The sequence below is a fragment of the Nannobrachium achirus genome, assembly GCF_963921795.1.
Source record: "Nannobrachium achirus genome assembly, chromosome: 22".
NCBI lineage: Eukaryota > Metazoa > Chordata > Actinopteri > Myctophiformes > Myctophidae > Nannobrachium > Nannobrachium achirus.
The window spans coordinates 19,216,393-19,238,007 of record NC_137829.1 but is presented as its reverse complement, the minus strand read 5'-3'; the positions used below and the strand labels follow the sequence as shown (position 1 = coordinate 19,238,007).

The 21,615-nt window shown below is 43.5% G+C and overlaps 1 protein-coding gene across 3 annotated transcripts in view; it reads right to left on the bottom strand.

Moving 5' to 3' along the window:
• The window catches only part of man1a2 (mannosidase, alpha, class 1A, member 2), a 182,507-nt gene that overhangs the window by 58,651 nt on the left and 102,241 nt on the right, over positions 1-21,615 (bottom strand). For 2 of the 3 annotated variants that reach the window (XM_080753189.1, XM_080753188.1), the window contains exon 6: positions 2,967-3,088. In XM_080753189.1, the coding sequence (XP_080609315.1) occupies positions 2,967-3,088 (122 nt within the window). The remainder of the gene's footprint in view (positions 1-2,966; positions 3,089-21,615) is intronic. The other variant, XM_080753190.1, reaches the window with a different exon arrangement.

Sequence of the window (21,615 nt, the reverse complement as noted above, 5' to 3'; positions counted from 1 at the left end):
TTTTAAAGTACATGCGAAAACATCGGACATAATGAGCAAATAAGTCAGCTCCAACTAGACGCGCAGAGCTGCTAATTGGGTCAAAATGGGCTTGTGTTTTTGCATAAGGACCGAACCTTACAGAATCTCTCCAGCCACACATCACAAAGCCTTTCTGTCAAACCCATGGCATTCACTCCACTCACTCACTCACTCACTCACTCACACCCACCCGTGTCGGAAACAGTGGCTGATAAACCATCTCACTGGAATAAACTAGGGTGAGAGGGAAATACCTACACAGACCTCCTCCTACATTCAATTTCTCTTTTGGTTTTAGAGATTGATTTTTGGTATTTCTATGCTTTGTTTCATGATAGGTCAGGGTAGAGCAGTGATTCTCCACCTTCTGAACTCAAAGACCCCGTATATATTCACATTGTGAGCACGGTGGCCCCCGTTCGGGGAAATCTCGCTATTCCTACGTCCTATCAGTTCGACTAAGGGAGTCGGCAAGTTAGCTACTCAACCGTTTAGCTACTCACACAATCTGCTCTTTACACCAAACTTCTTTGCCAAAAATAGCAGATCTACAAGCTCACATCGCCTCACGCTGCGAGCCGTTGTGAGCTTGTAGATCGGCTATTATCGGCAAAGAAGTTTGGTGTAAAAAGCAGATTGTGTACAGCACAGAGTGAAAGGTAAAGTTTTTAAGTATTGACGGTTCAAGTGGTTAAATATCTTAAAAGACTAATTGACATGGATCCAAAATACACTGATGATTGTGCTGTCAAACAATGAAACCATATGGAATCTATGAAAAGGTTGTAGGGGTCCCTACTTCATCTCTCTCTCACGGGGTCTTTGGACCGAAAACATTAAAGACCCCTGCAGTAGGGCGTTAATTTACAAAATATAAAGAAAAAAGTTTGCATATGCCTGACAACAACGATAAGTTCTGTGCACTGTGCTGCGTCACCAGGCACCCCGTGGCTCATCTTCGACCTTGACCCTTCATAAACACCATTGCACCATACTGTATGTCAGAAGATTGAGTTAGAGAGCTAATGACGTTTCATGGCCTTCCTTTTTGATTTGATTACGATACAAGAGACAGGAACATAATGCAGTCTCATCTTTAGGTTATTAAGGGCTGCAACTATCAATACTTTCCTTGAAGGGACTACACCATGAATTTTCATTTTTCCAATTTTTATGTATTTTCTTGGTGTCCCACCAGCAACTTCTATCCTCACAAAGTCCTATTTCTGACCATTGTGTCTTTCTCAGTTTATGGGCAGATCTATGTTAGCATGTCTCAGAACGGTCCTGATTGTGAAATGTCAGATTTGTGATGTCACAAGGCCTGAGAAGGAGGCAGGAGGAGCTGGGAGAGGGTTGGGCAGGCCTGAGAAGGAGGCAGGAGGAGCTGGGAGAGGGTTGGGGAGGGGTGGGCAGGCCTGCTGAGCAGGAGGTGGGGAGGTGTGTGGGGCCAAAACTGGCTCAATAGCGCAGTCCTCCCACTCAGGACAAGGTGGTACTGCAGCTGAAAATGCTCTGAAAGCCAGGCAGAAATGACAGGGGCTCTGTATTCAGGAGTGGTAATTTAGCCTCAAACCTTTTCAAAAACGTTTTTGGGACACAAACAGTGTTATATAAATTATTTTTAAATGCATGGTGTAGGACCTTTAACAGATATTCTATCTATTACTTTTTCAATTAATAGCATAAATATATTTTTTTTGAATATCAACACTACATTTTTACAGATGTTATACATTCCCTACTTCATCTCTCTCTCACGGGGTCTTTGGACCGAAAACATTAAAGACCCCTGCAGTAGGGCGTTAATTTACAAAATATAAAGAAAAAAGTTTGCATATGCCTGACAACAACGATAAGTTCTGTGCACTGTGCTGCGTCACCAGGCACCCCGTGGCTCATCTTCGACCTTGACCCTTCATAAACACCATTGCACCATACTGTATGTCAGAAGATTGAGTTAGAGAGCTAATGACGTTTCATGGCCTTCCTTTTTGATTTGATTACGATACAAGAGACAGGAACATAATGCAGTCTCATCTTTAGGTTATTAAGGGCTGCAACTATCAATACTTTCCTTAAAGGGACTACACCATGAATTTTCATTTTTCCAATTTTTATGTATTTTCTTGGTGTCCCACCAGCAACTTCTATCCTCACAAAGTCCTATTTCTGACCATTGTGTCTTTCTCAGTTTATGGGCAGATCTATGTTAGCATGTCTCAGAACGGTCCTGATTGTGAAATGTCAGATTTGTGATGTCACAAGGCCTGAGAAGGAGGCAGGAGGAGCTGGGAGAGGGTTGGGCAGGCCTGAGAAGGAGGCAGGAGGAGCTGGGAGAGGGTTGGGGAGGGGTGGGCAGGCCTGCTGAGCAGGAGGTGGGGAGGTGTGTGGGGCCAAAACTGGCTCAATAGCGCAGTCCTCCCACTCAGGACAAGGTGGTACTGCAGCTGAAAATGCTCTGAAAGCCAGGCAGAAATGACAGGGGCTCTGTATTCAGGAGTGGTAATTTAGCCTCAAACCTTTTCAAAAACGTTTTTGGGACACAAACAGTGTTATATAAATTATTTTTAAATGCATGGTGTAGGACCTTTAACAGATATTCTATCTATTACTTTTTCAATTAATAGCATAAATATATTTTTTTTGAATATCAACACTACATTTTTACAGATGTTATACATTTCGTACAACGGATTCACTGTCATACAGAAATATGTAAAATCACTGATCTACAAGCTATTTTTTTGCTATTTTTGCCATTACATTTTTAAAAGGAAATCATTTAAAAAAACACAAATATAATAATAATTCACACAAATAAACTTGAATTAATAGAGAGCTTTTTGAACCATGTGACTACAAAGAATGATGCACAAACACAGGAGGGGAGCGGGTTGTAAGCAAATAAACAAACATGATACTGTAAATGAGAAATATACTACTACCACGCTAAAGTCCAGGTTCTGTTCGATCCAATCCTGTCCATCCTTGAACTCCTGGTGAAGACCCATGATGTACAGGCTGTCCAGGGCATCCACTATGGTGGCACCCAGCTGGGAGTTACCTGCAGCAAACACACACCACAAACATCCACTGTTTTTTTTTCCTCAACTGAAACTGTGATGAAAAATGTTTGTTGAGTCGTCGACTACCTTTTTTTCCACAGCAAAAATGAAATAAAAACGAAGCTATGAGGACTAAAACTATTTGACAATTTTGTCAACAAATTAAAAACTAGACTTAAATGATAGGGATGATCTAGTGGAGAAGAGATCCGGTAAAAGTAAGACAAATCATAATATGCTTGGTTGTGTGCAGGTGTCACTCTCCGAATACAGACGATTTCTTTCAGCACACAGCCAAGAATAAATCAGGCATTTCAACGCCATCACGGCCTGCCAAAATACATTGCAGTCGACCAGATTAAGATTTAAATATGTCTAAAACGCAATGACATTTTATTCAAAACTGAAAAAAATGGAAATGTTTATCTAGAATGACATGCCGAAAATAGGAATATCAGTGTGAAAGTGGTAAGAAAGAAAGATGCTTTGTTCTATGTGTCATCTGTGACCAAGACTATGATTGTCATTTTGACCCTGACCTTTGCAACCAAAATCATCGAGAGAGTCAAATGATCCTTCCCACCAATTTCATGACAATTCACCCATTTGTTCTTGGTTGTGACTGTGACCTTTTCAACACAAAATTAAATCATCTCTTCAGGGCAGCTTAATGATGGCTCCCAGACAGACTTTGTTGTACTTAATGATGTAACTTTGCAGTGTGTCACTCCCCATTTCCTGTCAGTCTACTGTCCTGTCAATAAAATCATAAAAGCCAAAAAACATATCATAAAAAATGTAAAATAAAACATTATGTCAGTTGGAAACCTCATACTGTATGTTCAAAACAGTTACTTTTCAGGATTCAAATGTAAAAATAGCAGAAGCTATGTGTAACTTTGTAGTACAGCGGTTTTCAAACAGTGGTTCTTGAGGGGATTCCAGGTGGTCCCCAGCTAAATTATTGAGTTGGTAACCAAAAGTTGGTAACCTTACTGTATAGATCTTTAAGTCTTGAGAGTGTAAAATGTACTTATAGGTGGTTGTACTGTTAAGTAACTTGAACAATAACCATACAAACCAACATGAAAAAGAATCGTGATAAGATTGTGTATCGTGATACAGCTTCGAAAAATATCGCAATATTGTATTTTCCATATCGCCCGCCCCTACTGTAGTATGACCAAGCAGGGTGTAAATAAATAAGTAAACCACAAAAAGAGCCAGCGATGAAATTTAAATTGGGACAGCCTACAGAACATTCCCACCAGTCATCCCAACCCAATCATCCATTGTAGTTATTTTGTACACAGACGGGAGCCTTTACAATCTTCAGCCACACACACACACACACACACACACACACACACACACACACACACACACACACACACACACACACACACACACACACACACACACACACACACACACACACACACACACACACACACACACACACACACACACACAGCTGCAGACAGGGTAATGAGGTATTATTATGACATACTAAAATGTGACAGGAACTGATATCAGTTTAGATACTCTTGAGTTATGGGGCCCTGGAGGAAACCAAGTGAGCCTTAGCATTCTAATGGCACCACGGTTACTTTGAAGTGATCTGTGGACTATGGGAGTATATGTAAAATCAATACCAAAAGGAGGAGAAATCAATCAATTGTGGAGCCTGAAGAGCGGTTTCAGAGCGATAGCGAGTTTTGAATGGTATATATCCTGTACCAGACGAGTTGTGTAAAACAAAACCCCTAGCAGAGGGAGGTGATGCTAACAGCTTGAACCACCACAGCGCTATTGCCTTCCTTACTGGCAACCTGTTCAGGAGTTGGCGTAAAATACTCTCTCAGTTATCATTCTGTGTGTGTGTGTGTGTGTGTGTGTGTGTGTGTGTGTGTGTGTGTGTGTGTGTGTGTGTGTGTGTGTGTGTGTGGCACACATACTGTACACTTTCTCTTTCACAGAGAAGACTATGCACACTTACTGTAACACAGACACTAGGGATGGAACGATATGACATTTTCATATTATGATTATTGTGACCAAAGAAATCGCTTGTAGATCGGCTATTTTTTGGCAAAGAGATTTGATAGAGTGGAGAAAAAAAAGACATAAAAAGACTTAATCAAGTACGTATATCATAGTACCTTTTACCAATAGAGGGTTTAAATGTTACTGGATACGCAGCTTGGCAAATAAAAGGTGAATTGATCCCAGTGCATGATGGAGGACGTTTTCACGATAAATAAAATCTCCACAATACGATTGCTTATCGTCCCATCCCTAACACACCCCCACACACCCCCACACACACACACACACACACAGTGAACTTTACGAAGTGAGGGGGAGTAGGAGGCTAGAAGACAGTGATGTTGTGGCCTGCTTCATTAAATCACCACGGACAGCCAAATCCCCCCCTCCCCTCCTTCCACTGCTATCCCTCCCTCCACTGTTCTCAATGACACTGCAGGCCGTCAGGGAGACAGAGAGAGAGAGAGAGAGAGAGAGAGAGAGAGAGAGAGAGAGAGAGAGACACTGAGACATACAGAGCGAGGATGAAAGATAGTGTGTAGCAAAGGGAGGAGGGGGGATGATAGTGAGATCAAAGTGGAAGAGAACACACTAGGAAGGACAAGAGGAAGAGAGCAAAGTAAAGAGAGATGTAAATAGAAACATACAGGGAGACGAGAGAGAGGGGGGAGGGGGGAGAGAAGGAAGTAGGGATGGGACGATAAGCGTTATTATCGTTTATCGTGCTAAAAAACACTTGTGGACTTTTCATTTATCGTGAAATTGTCCTCCATCATGCACTGGGATCAATTCACCTTTTATTTGCCGAGCTGCATATACAGTACCATTTAAAACCTCTATAATTGGTAAAGAGTACTTATAATACACGTACTTGATACAGTCTTTTTTTTCACTCTCTATCAAATGTCTTTGCCAAAAAATAGCCGATCTACATGTTCACAGCGCGTCGCAACTGCTACTTTTTTTGGCATATGTTCCACCCCAGGATAATGGATTTTGATTATCGCGATAATATTGTAAATGGTCACAATAATCGTGATATGACATTTTCATATCGTCCCATCCCTAGAAGGAAGTGGACAGAAAAAGAGACAGAACAGAGAAGAGATGAAGACAGTGGGAGAAGAAATGAAAATAAAACATGAAAGAGGGGAGGTGTTGTTGAGGTGGGAGGCTGAGAGAGAGAGAGAGAGAGAGAGAGAGAGAGAGAGAGAGAGAGAGAGAGAGAGAGAGAGAGAGAGAGAGAGAGAGGAGACTCACTGCATCGATGGAGGGAGGAGGAGAGAGAGAGATGACGTGATAAACAGAGCATAGATTGTGCAGAGGACTGTGTTATTGGTTTGAAACTGCTAAGTTGGTTTTAACTACCAGGAGTCGTTCACACATTTCACCCAAACAGCAGCTGTCTGACAACTTCTGTTTGATCTTTTACCTTCAATATTTTATCCTTCTATCACGCAGATTACCCTGATCGATACGTCCAGCCTCGCAGAGAGAGCCCGGAGAACGCAATCGATCCGTTGGGGATATCGACTCCCGCACCTCTCTCTTGGCGAAAATAAACCACGCCGCTTCGGAAGATGGATGTGTACTACACGCAGTACTCGCAGTGCAGAGTTCTCTCAACTCAATTCTTTCCGTGGACGTAGCCAAGTGGAGCCGTTTTTAAGTTGAGCGTTAAAGTTTCATTGAGCTTCTCTTCTCTCCTGAGGCCCTCAAAAAACAAAAAGAAACTATATAGGGGTCTACTTCCTTTCAGAAGTCAAAGTAAATCCTACTGTTGGCTACACTTAATGATGTATTGCTCCTTTTTAAAACACAGCTCTTGTCTTCTATAGAACAACGGCTCATGTCACTAACCCTCTCTTTGGCTGCTGGAGCTTTTTTCGGAGTTTGAATACTACAACACTTTGATAGTGGAGCCTGGGCTTTTGATCAGCATTAGACATTCCGTTGATGCTGCTCCATCTGAGCGGCAGCCAAGGGGAAGGGAAATAAATACCCTTCCAAGCTTAAAGAATTCAGACATCTTGTTTCTCTCCTTTGGCCTACGGGACGGTGCAATCGATGGCTTTGTGTGTGTGTGTGTGGGACATGAGAGCCATGTTCCCCAAGAAACTGTGTAGAAGGAAGTCACGTGGCCAATGAATGAACTACCATGGGATATACTATATCTAACTATTAATTTAATTTAAAAGATTTATTTTATTGTATTATTTTTACACTTAAGTTCTCAAATTCTTTCCAAACACGCCCATACCTGATCCAACGTTTTCGGGTCGGGTATAGGGCCTAAAATGTATGCCAATATAATAATAATATATATTAAAAAAAAAAGGATGCTAATTAGTCGGGTCGGCCCAATTAGGGCCCAGTTAGGGCCGGGCCTTCATTTTCAGGCCCGTTCAGGACTCTAAAATATATCATTTTGGTTGTCCTTGGCACAAATTAAGTTTGAGAACTACCCGATTGAGAAGGCATTTGTAGAATGGGCCTCAGCCAGGTCTTAATGGGTTAAGAGCAATTCTTCCTTGAATCAAGCCATACGGTACACCCACTGACGGCTGTCACAGTTCCCCAGTAATAATTGACTGCACTGAGGCATAAAGAACATAGCTCTTCTACACTCAACCTCAGCAGTGTTTCCCCCGATATAAATCCCACCTCGGATTCTTTTCCCCCCATCAAAACGATACGATACATGCACTGCTGGACTACCTCAATCTAGGTCTTTGTGCAGAAGCCGTGGCGTTATCACCGTGGACAGTGGGCTCTAAATCACTCTAAAAATAACACGGCGGCCAGGCAGATGGGGCAGAGGGCTCCGTGCCCCTGGTGGCTTGCCTAACACGGACAGATTGGTCCAACTGTTGGTGGAGCTGTGGACCCTGGGAGACGCCATATGACCCTTCCCGTCTGTCACTCTCTGGCTAGCTGAAGACAGCCAGCCACGTGCCGCACTCTCTAAAACGCAATGTTACTGTAAATGTTAAAGGGAATTCTTCACGGTACATTTCTCTGCTAGAGGAAGACGAACAGGTGAAAAAGCTACATGAGATCTGTCCTTATTTTGTGTTATGAAGCCATTGAGTGAAGTCCCCAAGTTATGTTTTACAAGGTACTTTATGAGTGAACTGCCAATAAGCATGGTAATGTACCAGATTTCCCAGTTTCATTTCACCATATGGCGTATCTCTCTGCACCATACATACAACAAGGGATTTGACTCGGTACGGCGGGTGAATTTTAAAAGACAAGAGGCATACATTACCGCCGTTTTCTGCTTGTCACAGACACACAAGTCTTCATAACATATTTATATTGTAAATATTATTTATATTTATCATTTCTACAGTATGATTTATAATATAAATGTTTCTTTTTCTATACAAAACACTATAACGATAGCTTTGAGTGGGGGCAAGCTTAGTGGCAAACAGGACTAGCATGTTGCTGAGCAGCTGTACGAAAGATTTAAAGCATGTCATCTCTGTCGGGTGGAAACCTCATACGTCCAAAACTGTTACTTTTAGGGATTCAAATTCTTTTCAAGATTCACAAATCGACAAGCTCGAAAAGCGTTGCAATGCGCCGCGTTTCGAACTTGTAGTTCTGCTACTTTTGACATGTTTGTGTGATGCTGTAGTATGATCAAGTAGGGCTGATTTATGAAGAAAAAAAATTGAATATAGAGATAGGAGTTTGCCGCCCGACAGCAAAGATATTATAGAATACGTATGAATGTTGGGAATCTGAGATGATGGCAATTGTTGGCTTTCTATTCTTTCTTCTCTGAAGACACAAACAAACTCGCTCTGCGAGTAAACACCGGGCGGTATTTCACAAATATGAGCACAATCCAGCTCTTGCCGCCCCGCGAGCGCATGCACGAACGAGCACGCGCGCGACAATTTCACGGGACCGTCCGCACCCACTTGCCTCGCCGCCCCTCAACAGGACAACAGCACAGTCATGTTAAAAAAAACAAGAAAAAAAAAACCCTCTAATCGTATCTGCCTCTGTGAGCGGCTGTGAAAACCCTGGAGGTGTGTCTGTACATGAATAAAGTGATTCTGAAAGTTAGAGCAGAGCCTCGGGAGACGAGTTCCCTTAACTCATATTTATAGCTCCGGTCCAGCCCACTCCTCCCAACATTTCACCTTTTTTTCCCTCCTTGGTAATAGCTTATTAGCTCACACCTCTTGGCAAGATTAATCGGCTTCTGCTAATTTGCAACCGGGACTGAGCGAGCGTACCGTGAAATTTGCCGTTCATTTTGTTTCCTTAGATTCAAGGCTCTAGACACCTTCTCCTCTCCTTTCACCAACCCCCTGGAAAATGAGGCTTGCGTTGGATTTTTCCACATCATCCCATGTTCACGTGTGGTCATTCCTTCTGGTGCTGCTCTCCCAATCCCTTCTTGTAATTAGCCTGTAGCACTTGCCCTACCCTTGACGACCATACAGTCTTATGCAAGGGTTAAATGTGATTTAGATGTTTTTTAGAGAGACATGCTATTTTTTTATATTTATGTTTAGACTGATTATATGTTCTTGGTTTACCTACTGTATATGATCCTAACTCAAATCTTTGTGCCAGCTTCTGGCACAAAATATTTTTAGAAAGGGGTCCGAGGTCCAAATACATATGAATTTGGGGGGTCCTTGACATGAAAAAGTTTGAGAAGCACTTGGTTAACAACAAGATCTTCATAGCTTTATTTTATATTTTTATCACAAACTCCGCCCGTCCATGTGTGTCAGACGTTCCCAAATTGCTAATCCCTGATATCCAGCTAATCTGTTGAAAATAGCTTTCTAGTCTACGCCGTCCTTTTTATCAGCTCTGTTCTCAGTCCCGCACACAGCTGCCCTTTTATCATTGCTTCTACACACACCCCTCCCCCCTATCTCTGTCAGTCTGGCCATCAATACGTCGGTCCCCCTCCTCCCATCAGCCAGAGAGGTGTGTGTGTGTGTGTGTGTGTGTGTGTGTGTGTGTGTGTGTGTGTGTGTGTGTGTGTGTGTGTAGCCTTTCGAACGGCGCCAAATGTTATCAAATGAGGCTCAATTGGCTGTTTGCAGCAGGTAGGTGCAGGGGTGCCAGCCACTGCTTATCTGAGACAAATTGGCTGGGATGAGGGTTATTTATTCAGGGAATTATCACCACACACACACACACACACACACACACATACACAGTTCCCTCTCGATCCAATTTGCGCACAAACACGTTTTCATTTCCACTCGATCCAACTGTGTACAGTACACGGCACAAAGTAGTTTCCACTTTACCTTGCACACAAAACGCAGCACACACACACACACATATCGTCACCTTATTAAACTAATGGCCTAAGTCATTTTTTCAAGGTTTTCAGGAAACACAAAAAACTGTGCCAAATGTAGAATATATTATATTTCTTAATTATTTCAATTCCAAAAAACATGAAAAAATATGACTATTGACATACAAATAAAGGTGTATGTCAATCATGTAACATGTAAGGATAAAATGACTTAGGCCAATATCTGAACATGCCATTTTAACTTAGGCAATTATAAACCTTATTTAGGCCAAATTATTTCTGCAGTAAGTGACTTAGGCAAAATGTTTTAGTCTGTGAGGGCCCACTAGAAGACTTTGAGGGCCCCTAGTAGTCTGTGAGGACCCACTAGAAATCTGTGAGGTCCCCTAGTAGTCTGTAAGGGCCCACTAGAAGTCTGTGAGTGCCCCTAGTAGTCTGTGAAGGCCCACTAGAAGTCTATGGGCTCACTAGAAGTCTGTGAGGGCCCCTGGTAGTCTTTTAGGGCAACTAGTAGTCTATGAGGGCCCACTAGAAGTCTGTGAGGGCCCCTAGTAGTCTGTGAGGGCCCCTAGTAGTCTGTGAGGGCCCACTAGAAGTATGTGAGGGCCAACTAGAAGTATGTGAGGGCCCCTAGTAGTCTGTGAGGGCAACTAGTAGTCTGTGAGGGCCCACTAGAAGTCTGCAAGGGCCCCTAGTAGTCTGTGAGGGCCCACTAGAAGTCTGTGAGGGCCACTAGAAGTCTGTGAGGGCCCCTAGTAGTCTGTGAGGGCCCACTAGAAGTCTTTGAGGGCCACTAGAAGTCTGTGAGGGCAACTAGTAGTCTGTGAGGGCCCCTAGTAGTCCTTGAGGGCCCCTAGTAGTCTGTGAGGGCCAATTAGAAGTCTGTGAGGGCCCCTAGTAGTCTGTGAGGGCAACTAGTAGTCTGTGAGGGCCCCTAGTAGTCTCTGAGGGCCCACTAGTAGTCTGTGAGGGCCAACTAGAAGTCTGTGAGGGCTCCTAGTAGTCTGTGAGGGCCCACTAGAAGTCTGTCTGAGGGCCCTAGTAGTCTGCGAGGGCCCACTAGAAGTCTGTGAAGGCCCCTAGTAGTCTTTGAGGGCAACTAGTAGTCTGTGAGGGCCCACTAGAAGTCTGTGAGGGCCCCTAGTAGTCTGTGAGGGCCCCTAGTAGTCTTTGAGGGCCCACTAGAAGTCTGTGAGGGTCAACTAGAAGTCTGTGAGGGCCCCTAGTAGTCTGTGAGGGCAACTAGTAGTCTGTGAGGGCCCACTAGAAGTCTGTGAGGGCCACTAGAAGTCTGTGAGGGCAACTAGTAGTCTGTGAGGGCCCACTAGAAGTCTGGGAGGGCCCCTAGTAGTCTGTGAGGGCCCCTAGTAGTCTGTGAGGGCCCACTAGATGTCTGTGAGGGCCCCTAGTAGTCTGTGGGGGCCAACTAGAAGTCTGTGAGGGCCCCTAGTAGTCTGTGAGGGCAACTAGTAGTCTGTGAGGGCCCCTAGTAGTCTGTGAGGGCCCACTAGAAGTCTGTGAGGGCCCCTAGTAGTCTTTGAGGGCAACTAGTAGTCTGTGAGGGCCCACTAGAAGTCTGTGAGGGCCCACTAGAAGTCTGTAAGGGCCCCTAGTAGTCTGTGAGAGCCCACTAGAAGTCTGCGAGGGAACCTAGTAGTCTTTGAGGGCAACTAGTAGTCTGTGAGGGCCCACTAGAAGTCTGTGAGGGCCCCTAGTAGTCTTTGAGGGCAACTAGTAGTCTGTGAGGGCCCACTAGAAGTATGTGAGGGCCCATAATAGTCTGTGATGGCCCCTAGTAGTCTTTGAGGGCCCACTAGAAGTCTGTGAGGGCCAACTAGAAGTCTGTGAGGGCCCCTAGTAGTCTGTGAGGGAAACTAGTAGTCTGTGAGGGCCCACTAGAAGTCTGTGAGGGCCCCTAGTAGTCTGTGAGGGCCCCTAGTAGTCTGTGAGGGCCTACTAGAAGTCTGTAAGGGCCCCTAGTAGTCTGTGAGGGCCAACTAGAAGTCTGTGAGGGCCCCTAGTAGTCTGTGAGGGCAACTAGTAGTCTTTGAGGGCCCACTAGAAGTCTTTGAGGGCCCCTAGTAGTCTGTGAGGGCCCCTAGTAGTCTGTGAGGACCTACTAGAAGTCTGTAAGGGCCCCTAGTAGTCTGTGAGGGCCAACTAGAAGTCTTTGAGGGCCCCTAGTAGTCTGTGAGGACCTACTAGAAGTCTGTAAGGGCCCCTAGTAGTCTGTGAGGGCCAACTAGAAGTCTGTGAGGGCCCCTAGTAGTCTGTGAGGGCCCCTAGTAGTCTGTGAGGGCCTACTAGAAGTCTGTAAAGGCCCCTAGTAGTCCGTGAGGGCCAACTAGAAGTCTGTGAGGGCCCCTAGAAGTCTGTGAGGGCCCCTAGTAGTCTTTGATGTCCAACTAGAAGTCTGTGAGGGCCCCTAGTAGTCTGTGAGGGAAACTAGTAGTCTGTGAGGGCCCACTAGAAGTCTGTGAGGGCCCCTAGTAGTCTGTGAGGGCCCCTAGTAGTCTGTGAGGGCCTACTAGAAGTCTTTAAGGGCCCCTAGTAGTCTGTGAGGGCCAACTAGAAGTCTGTGAGGGCCCCTAGAAGTATGTGAGGGCCCCTAGTAGTCTGTGAGGGCCAACTAGAAGTCTGTGAGGGCCCCTAGTAGTCTGTGAGGGCAACTAGTAGTCTTTGAGGGCCCACTAGAAGTCTGTGAGGGCCCCTAGTAGTCTGTGAGGGCCAACTAGAAGTCGTTGAGGGCCCCTAGTAGTCTGTGAGGGCCCACTAGAAGTCTGTGAGGGCCCCTAGTAGTCTGTGAGGGCAACTATAGTAGTCTGTGAGGGCCCACTAGAAGTCTGTGAGGGCCCCTAGTAGTCTGTGAGTGCAACTATAGTAGTCTGTGAGGGCCCCTAGTAGTCTGTGAGGGCAACTATAGTAGTCTGTGAGGGCCCACTAGAAGTCTCTGAGGGCCCTTTGTAGTCTGTGAGGGCCCACTAGAAGTCTGTGAGGGCCCCTAGTAGTCTGTGAGGGCAACTAGAAGTCTGTGAGGGCCCCTACTAGTCTTTGAGGGCAACTAGAAAAGAACATTTCTAAGAAATTTTAAGTGTGCCTCCAGCTCGCTAAGTGTGTGCAACCTTGTATACATACAACACTAACCTTTATTACAGTAAAAGTTATAACCAATAGGGGGCAAGGCCTGAACCATGGAAATAACATCTTTAAATGATATGTTCTTGTTTCTTCTCCTGGAAGACGCCATTTTGAAAGGTGTGTTAAAATGGCCTAAGTCACATTTTATTATGACTTAGGCAAAATAAAATGGCCTAAGTCTCAGTCTTGGGGGGTCTTGACATAGGCAATTGTTTTAATAGGTTGTAACAGGAAGGCCTTTTGAGTTGGGATTGAGGCGCTTTTACCAGAGGTGGCAAGCATCATCAGGAGGTGATTTAGGCCAAAAACTCATTTTCGGAAAAAATGACTTAGGCCATTAGTTTAATAAGGTGACGATATACAAACTCTTTCCGATCCATCTCGTACACGTGCGCACACACGCTTTATTTTTTCTTTTCTTGGATACACACATGCAATGTCATGCATGGATTTGCTCAGACGACCAGCTTTCTGTTTTTGTGCGATCCGACTCGCATGCACGCACACACACACACACACACACACACACACACACACACACACACACACACACACACACACACACACACACACACACACACACACACACACACACACACACACACACACACACACACACACACACACACAGTTGACAGAGTGCTGCTATGAATCTACAGGCAGGCCAACGTGATGACACCATCATTCACTGGGCGGTCTCTCTGTCTTGTAAGCTGCCAGCTCCGGAACATTGGAGGAGATGGAGAGCTGAGGTGTGTGCGAGTGTGTGTGTATGTGTGTGTGTGTGTGTGTGTGTGTGTGTGTGTGTGTGTGTGTGTGTGTGTGTGTGTGTGTGTGTGTGTGTGGGTGGGTGGGGGGGGACAGGGGACAGGGACTGTGTGTGAACATTTGCAGCACTCAACAGGATCAGGCAGAGAGACCTTGACTAGAAAGGACTAAGGAGGCATTGTGGCAGAAAACTAAACTGAAACTACACTCAACATTTTCCAAGCCAAGGACCCCCAAATCGATATGTATTTGGCTGAGGAGGACCTCCATCTGAAAAGGTTTCGTGCCAGGGACCCCCACAAGGGAAGATTTGTGTAAATAATAATAATGTTGGAACGAAGTAACACGCTGTGAGCTTGTTTGAATAGCCAATCTATACTATAATTTTGCGAATGTCTGAGTGAGTGTCTGAGTGAGTGTCTGTCACAGCGTTTCTCCTCAGTGGCTGGAGCAATTGATCTGAAATCGCATCACCATAAGCATATGAACACACCTGACATAACTGTGAAGCCCGTTTGTCACTTTCACAAATCGTATGCTGTATATTAGCATTTTTATGGTGTATCTACTATCTATTCTGCATCTAGCATGAGGCACATCTATTCTGCATCTAGCTTGAGGCAAAATGTTTAACCAGCTCTGTGTGTGTGTGTGTGTGTGTGTGTGTGTGTGTGTGTGTGTGTGTGTTTGTGTGTGTGCAGGCAGGCGGGTGTGTGTGCAGGCGGGTGGGCGGGCGGGCTGGGGGGGGACAGTATCTCAGTATCTCTGTATCTCCATCCCTCATATACTGTGTGCACATCCCATAACCCACACACTGCACATCATTTTGGAGCTCATATCTTTGAACGGGTAAGGGCTAGTGTATAAAATATGGTGGTGACACAAATGCTGGGGACCTCCTGGAACCCCACAAAAGACCCTTGGTTTCCACAAATGTGAAGCAAATGCACACTGGAAACTTGATCAATCCCCATTTAAGTCAGATATGCTGACAAGACTCCATTATCGACCAACATTTTACACAATGTACAGCACAGTTGAAAACCGGCAAATAACTATTTCGTGACTTTTTTTGTGCACAGAGTGCAATAATCTATTCCAAAACCATTTTTCCATCATCTTCTATCACACCTTTCCAACAATGTTAACCCAGTTTGTAATATTGAGGCATTTTCATCCAAGGTTTCTTATGCACAAATTCAAAATGTACATGACGACTCTTAGTAACATTTGCGACGTCTTCCTCACCACTAAAACACTATGCCTAAGAGCCACACTCCAGCGTTTTTTGGAGCGGTGAAAGCGCTCCCAATAGACAGGTATGTCTGTGGGTGGGTGGGTGGCTGGCTGGCTATGTGGCTGGCTGGCTGGGTATGTCTGTAGCCTGGCAATACCTTGAGTGGCCACACACAACACACAAGTTAAAGGAGGGGCGCTGTTGTGCAGGCACACACACACACACAGCTTCTATGGCACTATTGTGCAGACTAGACACACACACACACACACACACACACACACACACACACACACACACACGGTATAGCTGCTCAGATTCACCGCTCCACTTCGAACCGAGGTTCGATTTTACAATTAGCCTGGTGGCACTGTTGTCCAATTAATACGCGTCGTGTCGTGCTGCAATGTCACAATGCAATGCATTGTGAGCTTAGATCAGCTATTTTCTATGCATAAAAGCTATATTAATCAAGCTTGAGTGAAGTCAAAAATACTCGGCACACTGGGTCTGACTGACCAGCTATACAGACCACTATATCAACTACGTCGGGTGGAAACCTCATATTATGTCCAAAACAATTTTCAGTTTTCAAATACCAAAATATAGCAAAAGTAGCAGAAATACAAGCTCAAAACATGACGTTAATTAGAGCTTGCGCCTTGCGGACCTGCTATTTTTTATTTACTAGGCCCATGCCCGTTGGACAATGGTAAACCTCTGGTTACCCATTGTCTGTGTCCCTTTAATGTCCACAAGGGGATGGGGATCTCTATATTTCTCTCTCTCCCTCTCTGCCTGGAGTTTCGTGTCAATGCCCAAATAGGGAGTCCAGGCCAGTCTGTGATGATCAGTGTACTCCATATATGGGGATGTTTTTATCAGACAGACAGACAGACATTTGTTTGTTTATTTGTAGGATGAGCTTAATTTATGAGCTTTGCGAGGTTAGCCCTGGGACAAACAGTGACAGTATACAGACCCTCTTCTAGAGACAGTGTTCTGGGTGTGTTACTGGTCGTCTGACCAGACCACAGGTCACTTCTGGGACCCGTTCCCAGCTCCCATAACCCTCCAGTTTGGCAGCAGATCCGTTTCATGGTTTGGTATTCTCCCTCCTCGGTACAACAGGAAGAAAGGAAATGGATAATGGAAAACAGTGCAGCATTTTATGCTAATGTCCAAGGTGTACCACTGGGGGCTGGGGTTTCCAAAGGGCTTTGATTCTAGTGACAGACAAACTACTAGTTGATATTATTATCGATTACTTTTTCAACTAATCAAATAATTTAAGGGTAAATCAACGGCCTACTTGCTCATACTACAGTGTCACACAAAAGAATCAAAAGTAGCAGATCTACAACCTCGAAACACATTTTGAGCTTGTAGATCAGCTAACCCTAACCCTGAAAAGTAACGATATACGTACAGTATATCAATAAATCAATGCAGAAAGAATAGAGAAGTTTTTAAGTACTAAATCGTTTAATCAGATTAGCACACAATGGACAATTTTGCCAAAAAATATTTTTGATATTTTTGAAAATGTATTACTATATTAAAATCTATAGCTTTTAATATAATCGATGAAATAGATTAGTTGTCTCCACTTGATTGTGGCCTCAATGTGTTCTGGCACAAAAAAGTATGTAGTGTGCGTGGGCAACCACCGGGTGGTGCCTGTGAGCTCCTCTGGCATCATAAAAGTGTACTGTATTTACATATTTATATTGTCTCTGTATTCACTGAATTATCCCACTTTCATTATTTAATATTTGTAGAAACATGATCAACAGTAAACCACTCAATTTGACAGTAAACCACTCAATTTGTTGAGTGGTTTAGTTCCACTTTTGAGTGAAAATGAGCTATTGTCAGCCATTCTTGTATTCACTTTTGATTTGTTCTTCATGAAACAATAAATATTTGGCTTTAGAAGAGAACATACAGGCTTTGAACCAAGGAGGACTAATTGCTTTCTGGATTCTCCTGTTTGGCTGTCGAGAAGCCTTTAATGACACCCAGAGTTTGTGTTCCTTTTAAACATACCAGGCCTACTCAAGATTAACATATCCAGAGCAAAATAAATTAAAATTAGCCTTGCATGGTTGAGGTATAAATAGGGAAAGAGTTCTGAGGAACCCAGGCAGGCACAGTTCCATGGGGGAAATAGTAAAAGTCGGTCAATCAAGATGTGTTTGGAGCAGGGGAAGGTCCCCCAAAATGATATGTATTTGACCACGGACCCCCATCAGAGACCCCCCAGAACAAAATTTGAGTTACAAATGTTTGCTTAAATAATACACATATTCAAAGATTTGCACACATTTTCATGACTTTTATATTTTTCAATAGCTAAAGTATAAAATAATTAAGGCCCCTCCACTTTGGGCCCTAGTAACTCAGTCCCACTTTTCTCCCCCTTGAACTGAATTTCCCCTGTGGGATAATAAAAGTATCTGTCTATCCCCTTGTGACACCCCTGGTTTGGAGGGTGCTTTTTCATGCCCTCCACGGCTTGGCACCGCCAGGGGAAAGGGTCTGTAAATCCAGTATGGTATGCCCTCAAATCCCTGTAAGCACAGAGCCTTGATTACGTCAGTTGATTCCGTGCCAGCGCAATCAGATCTCACACCAAGGACCTTTGAATTAAGGGTATGTTTTTATGTGAAGTTTCAGGGGTAAAAGCCTAGGATACCAGTCTGTTCGCCCTCCCGGTCGTTCGCCTCGGGCGTCTATCTGGCGGAACGGTACATGGTCTCTGCCTCACTGCCTGGTATTCCTAAACGTAACCTCTGTAAAACGGGTAAAACCTACGTTTTCAAATAATTGTAATGGAGTAAAAATACAATATTTGGATCCGAGATTTTGTAAAAGATACAAAACATTGTTGGAAGTAAAGTAAAAGAAAATACCTCAAAATTGTACTTAAGTACAGTACCTGAGTAAATGTACTTAGTTACTTTACACCACTCTTCATGTCATATTAGTAATAGGTCCTATTCTGCAGTGGCTGGCTCGCCTAGCTGGTAACTCTAAACAGTCTAACCATAATCTCATTTCTCATCTTATCTTATATAAAACAAATACAAGTATACAAAAACCGCCCCACCGAGCAGTCAGCGAGGTGAGCGTGAGGTCGGTGAGGAAAAAAAAAATAGGGTGAACGGATTGGTTACCAAACTAAAGCCTAGAGCAGGGATTATAATCGCTAATCGCTAAGAACTGGTCCCATGGTACCACTGGTCTCCTACCTAATGGCACTGGCCTTTCATCCCAGTTCTAGACAGTACCTGATTAAACCAATAAAATGGCGAGGCAACACTGCCATAATAATAATATGACATGTTCTAAATGAACTCCAAAACTCAAAATTTTAGAATTTTACTGAAAGAAGACGCAATAAAATAATTCAAATTTGCACACCAAGGCCTGGAGGCACCTATAGGCTCAATGTAGCCGGGCAGCGCGTCGCGGGTTCGAGTCCTGATCCCGATCCCTCTCCCCATTTCCTGTCAGCCTACTGTCCTATAAATAAAGGCATAAAAGCCAAATATAAATCTTTTTTTTTTCCTTATTAAATGTGCACACCAGATAATGTGCTTTGGGAGACTGCACACATTCTTAACAGAGTCATTAATAACACATGAAGAAACAAATAAAGAAATATAACCAAATTGAAATAACCATTCATATTAGCATATCAAGCCTTCACTTTAATTGCTGCTGGATATCATCTCGGTCGGGTCCAAAACTCCAAAACTGTTACTCTTCAGGATTCAAAAGCAATCAGAAGTTGCAGATCTACAAGCTCAGAGCTTGCGAATCTTCTACTTTTTCATGATCACTGTGATGTCAGGGGAACCACACTAACAGAATCCCTGTTATGCCCATATATGGAGATCCCTGATGTCATCAATATTAAGCCCATATCTAACAGGACTTCATATGGGAATGCCCATATATGGAGGCCACATCGGCCACATACCACACTACCAGAATCCATGTATGGCCAAGACAGATGGCCAACACAGCCCATATTTGTGTGGCTGGTTTTACAGACAGGGATCTCCATGTATGGTCATAAAAGGGAATGTATGTATGATGTCATATACGTCATAGAACTTTCACATAACGAATAACCGAGTAAGCATGTTTGGGCTCTCACAGCATATCTCCATATACAGTACATGGGTCTCCATATATGGGTACCAGGGGTCTCCATAAATACGGTATGGGTAACTGGTCCGATATACATCACTGGCCAGATGGCCAAGACATGGCGCCTTGAGGCGTCTTACTAGTGTATATTACAGTAGTACCTCATATATCCAAAAGTCACTCATCAGCTTTTCTTTTGTATTGAACTCCGAGAGAGCTTCCTCCAGCTACACAGTAAAATCCTAAGTGGGAGTACAACTCTCAGGGTACAAATGGTCCATTTGTACACCCATGAGTACATTAACACTCAGGATTTCACAGAGTATCAGCTAAAAATAGCTTCCACAAATGTGAAGCAAATGCACACTGGAAACTTGATCAATCCCCGTTTAAGTCAGATATGCTGACAAGACTCCATTATCGACTAACATTTTACACAATGTACAGCACAGTTGAAAATGGCAAATAATCTGTTGTAAATAACCTGTTTTAACTCTCCTACTGCCAGATTATTTATTTATTTATTGGGTCTGGCGCCATCAAAAAGCGGCTTACCTTTGCGACGTTATAGTAGATAGACAGACAGACATTTATTTATTTATTTTTTGGTTGTGCAATAGTGCACTTTGGTCTGCCAGGCAGCAGAGGGCGGCGTCATGCGAGAATGAATGTGAATTGTCCTGCTATGTGTTGCCGTACATTCAGAGCAGTCACTGGCTACAGAGCCTCCGGGCCAGAGGAAATCAACAAGGAAGTGAATTGTTCTCCGTTGATCTAACGCATAATGGATTTTTTACACCATCACAGCGGAAAATGTGTTTACAGTAAACGGCCGCGCGACCCCTCATCAGCTTACAGTCATCAGACGAACGAACCGAACGAGCGCCGTATTGGCATCGAGGTTCTGTAAAAAATGGGGCGAGCGTTATCGTTCAAAGCGTGGGGAGAGTTAATGTGCAAATACTGTTTATACAGTCATCAGGTCATAATCGGACAGTGAGCGCTTATTTCTGATTAACTTAAGAAATGATTTAATGACGCATTCAATCAGTCCCATGCTATACTTGGTCTTAATGCACATACGATATACAGTATTTCATTATTCTTATTTCTGTAATCTAAAATTGTATTCAGTTCTGCATATTTGTATGTTTCAATTATTGTTATGTAATGTTATTTGGATTTATTTTTATTCTTGGAGCCCTTAGTGGTGTCTTGGCAAGCCAGAGAAGAAGAACATTGTGAGGGAGCATATTAGACATCAGTTAAACAGAAATATGCATGAGTGTCATCATCCTGTGTTATAAATGATCCTCTCATTTGGTTGAATATGCTAGTCTCTCCTCCATCTGGTGGAGGGTCGTTATTTACATTTCTCCTGTTCTGCTTTGCTTTAAAGCAGTGGTTCTCAACCTGTGGGTCGGAACCCCCAGAGGGGTCCCCACATGATTTTGGGAGTCGCCAGATGAAAGTAGATTGACAATTTAAGGACTTTTAAGACCTTTTTAATACCTAAAAGAAGAAAGAAAAGAGAAACAAAACAAAAATGCCATTACTGCATCAAAACTAATTTACATCTATAGGCTAGTATAAAAACTAGTCAAACATTGGCCAAATTGTCAAATAATATAAAAAAATAGCTAGAAATTATGAGAATAGATGATCTACAAGCACACTGCTTGTAAATCAGCTATATTCACTAGTGGATTTAATCTAGATTACCATCACCAACACTAGGAAATCCACATCTACACGGTTAAATCCTTCGTGTTAATTAATCCATTTGTAACGGGAGATAGTGTACAAATGTTTGGTTGCATTGTACATTCTCCAAGTTAAAGGACAACTTTGTTTTTTTACAACAA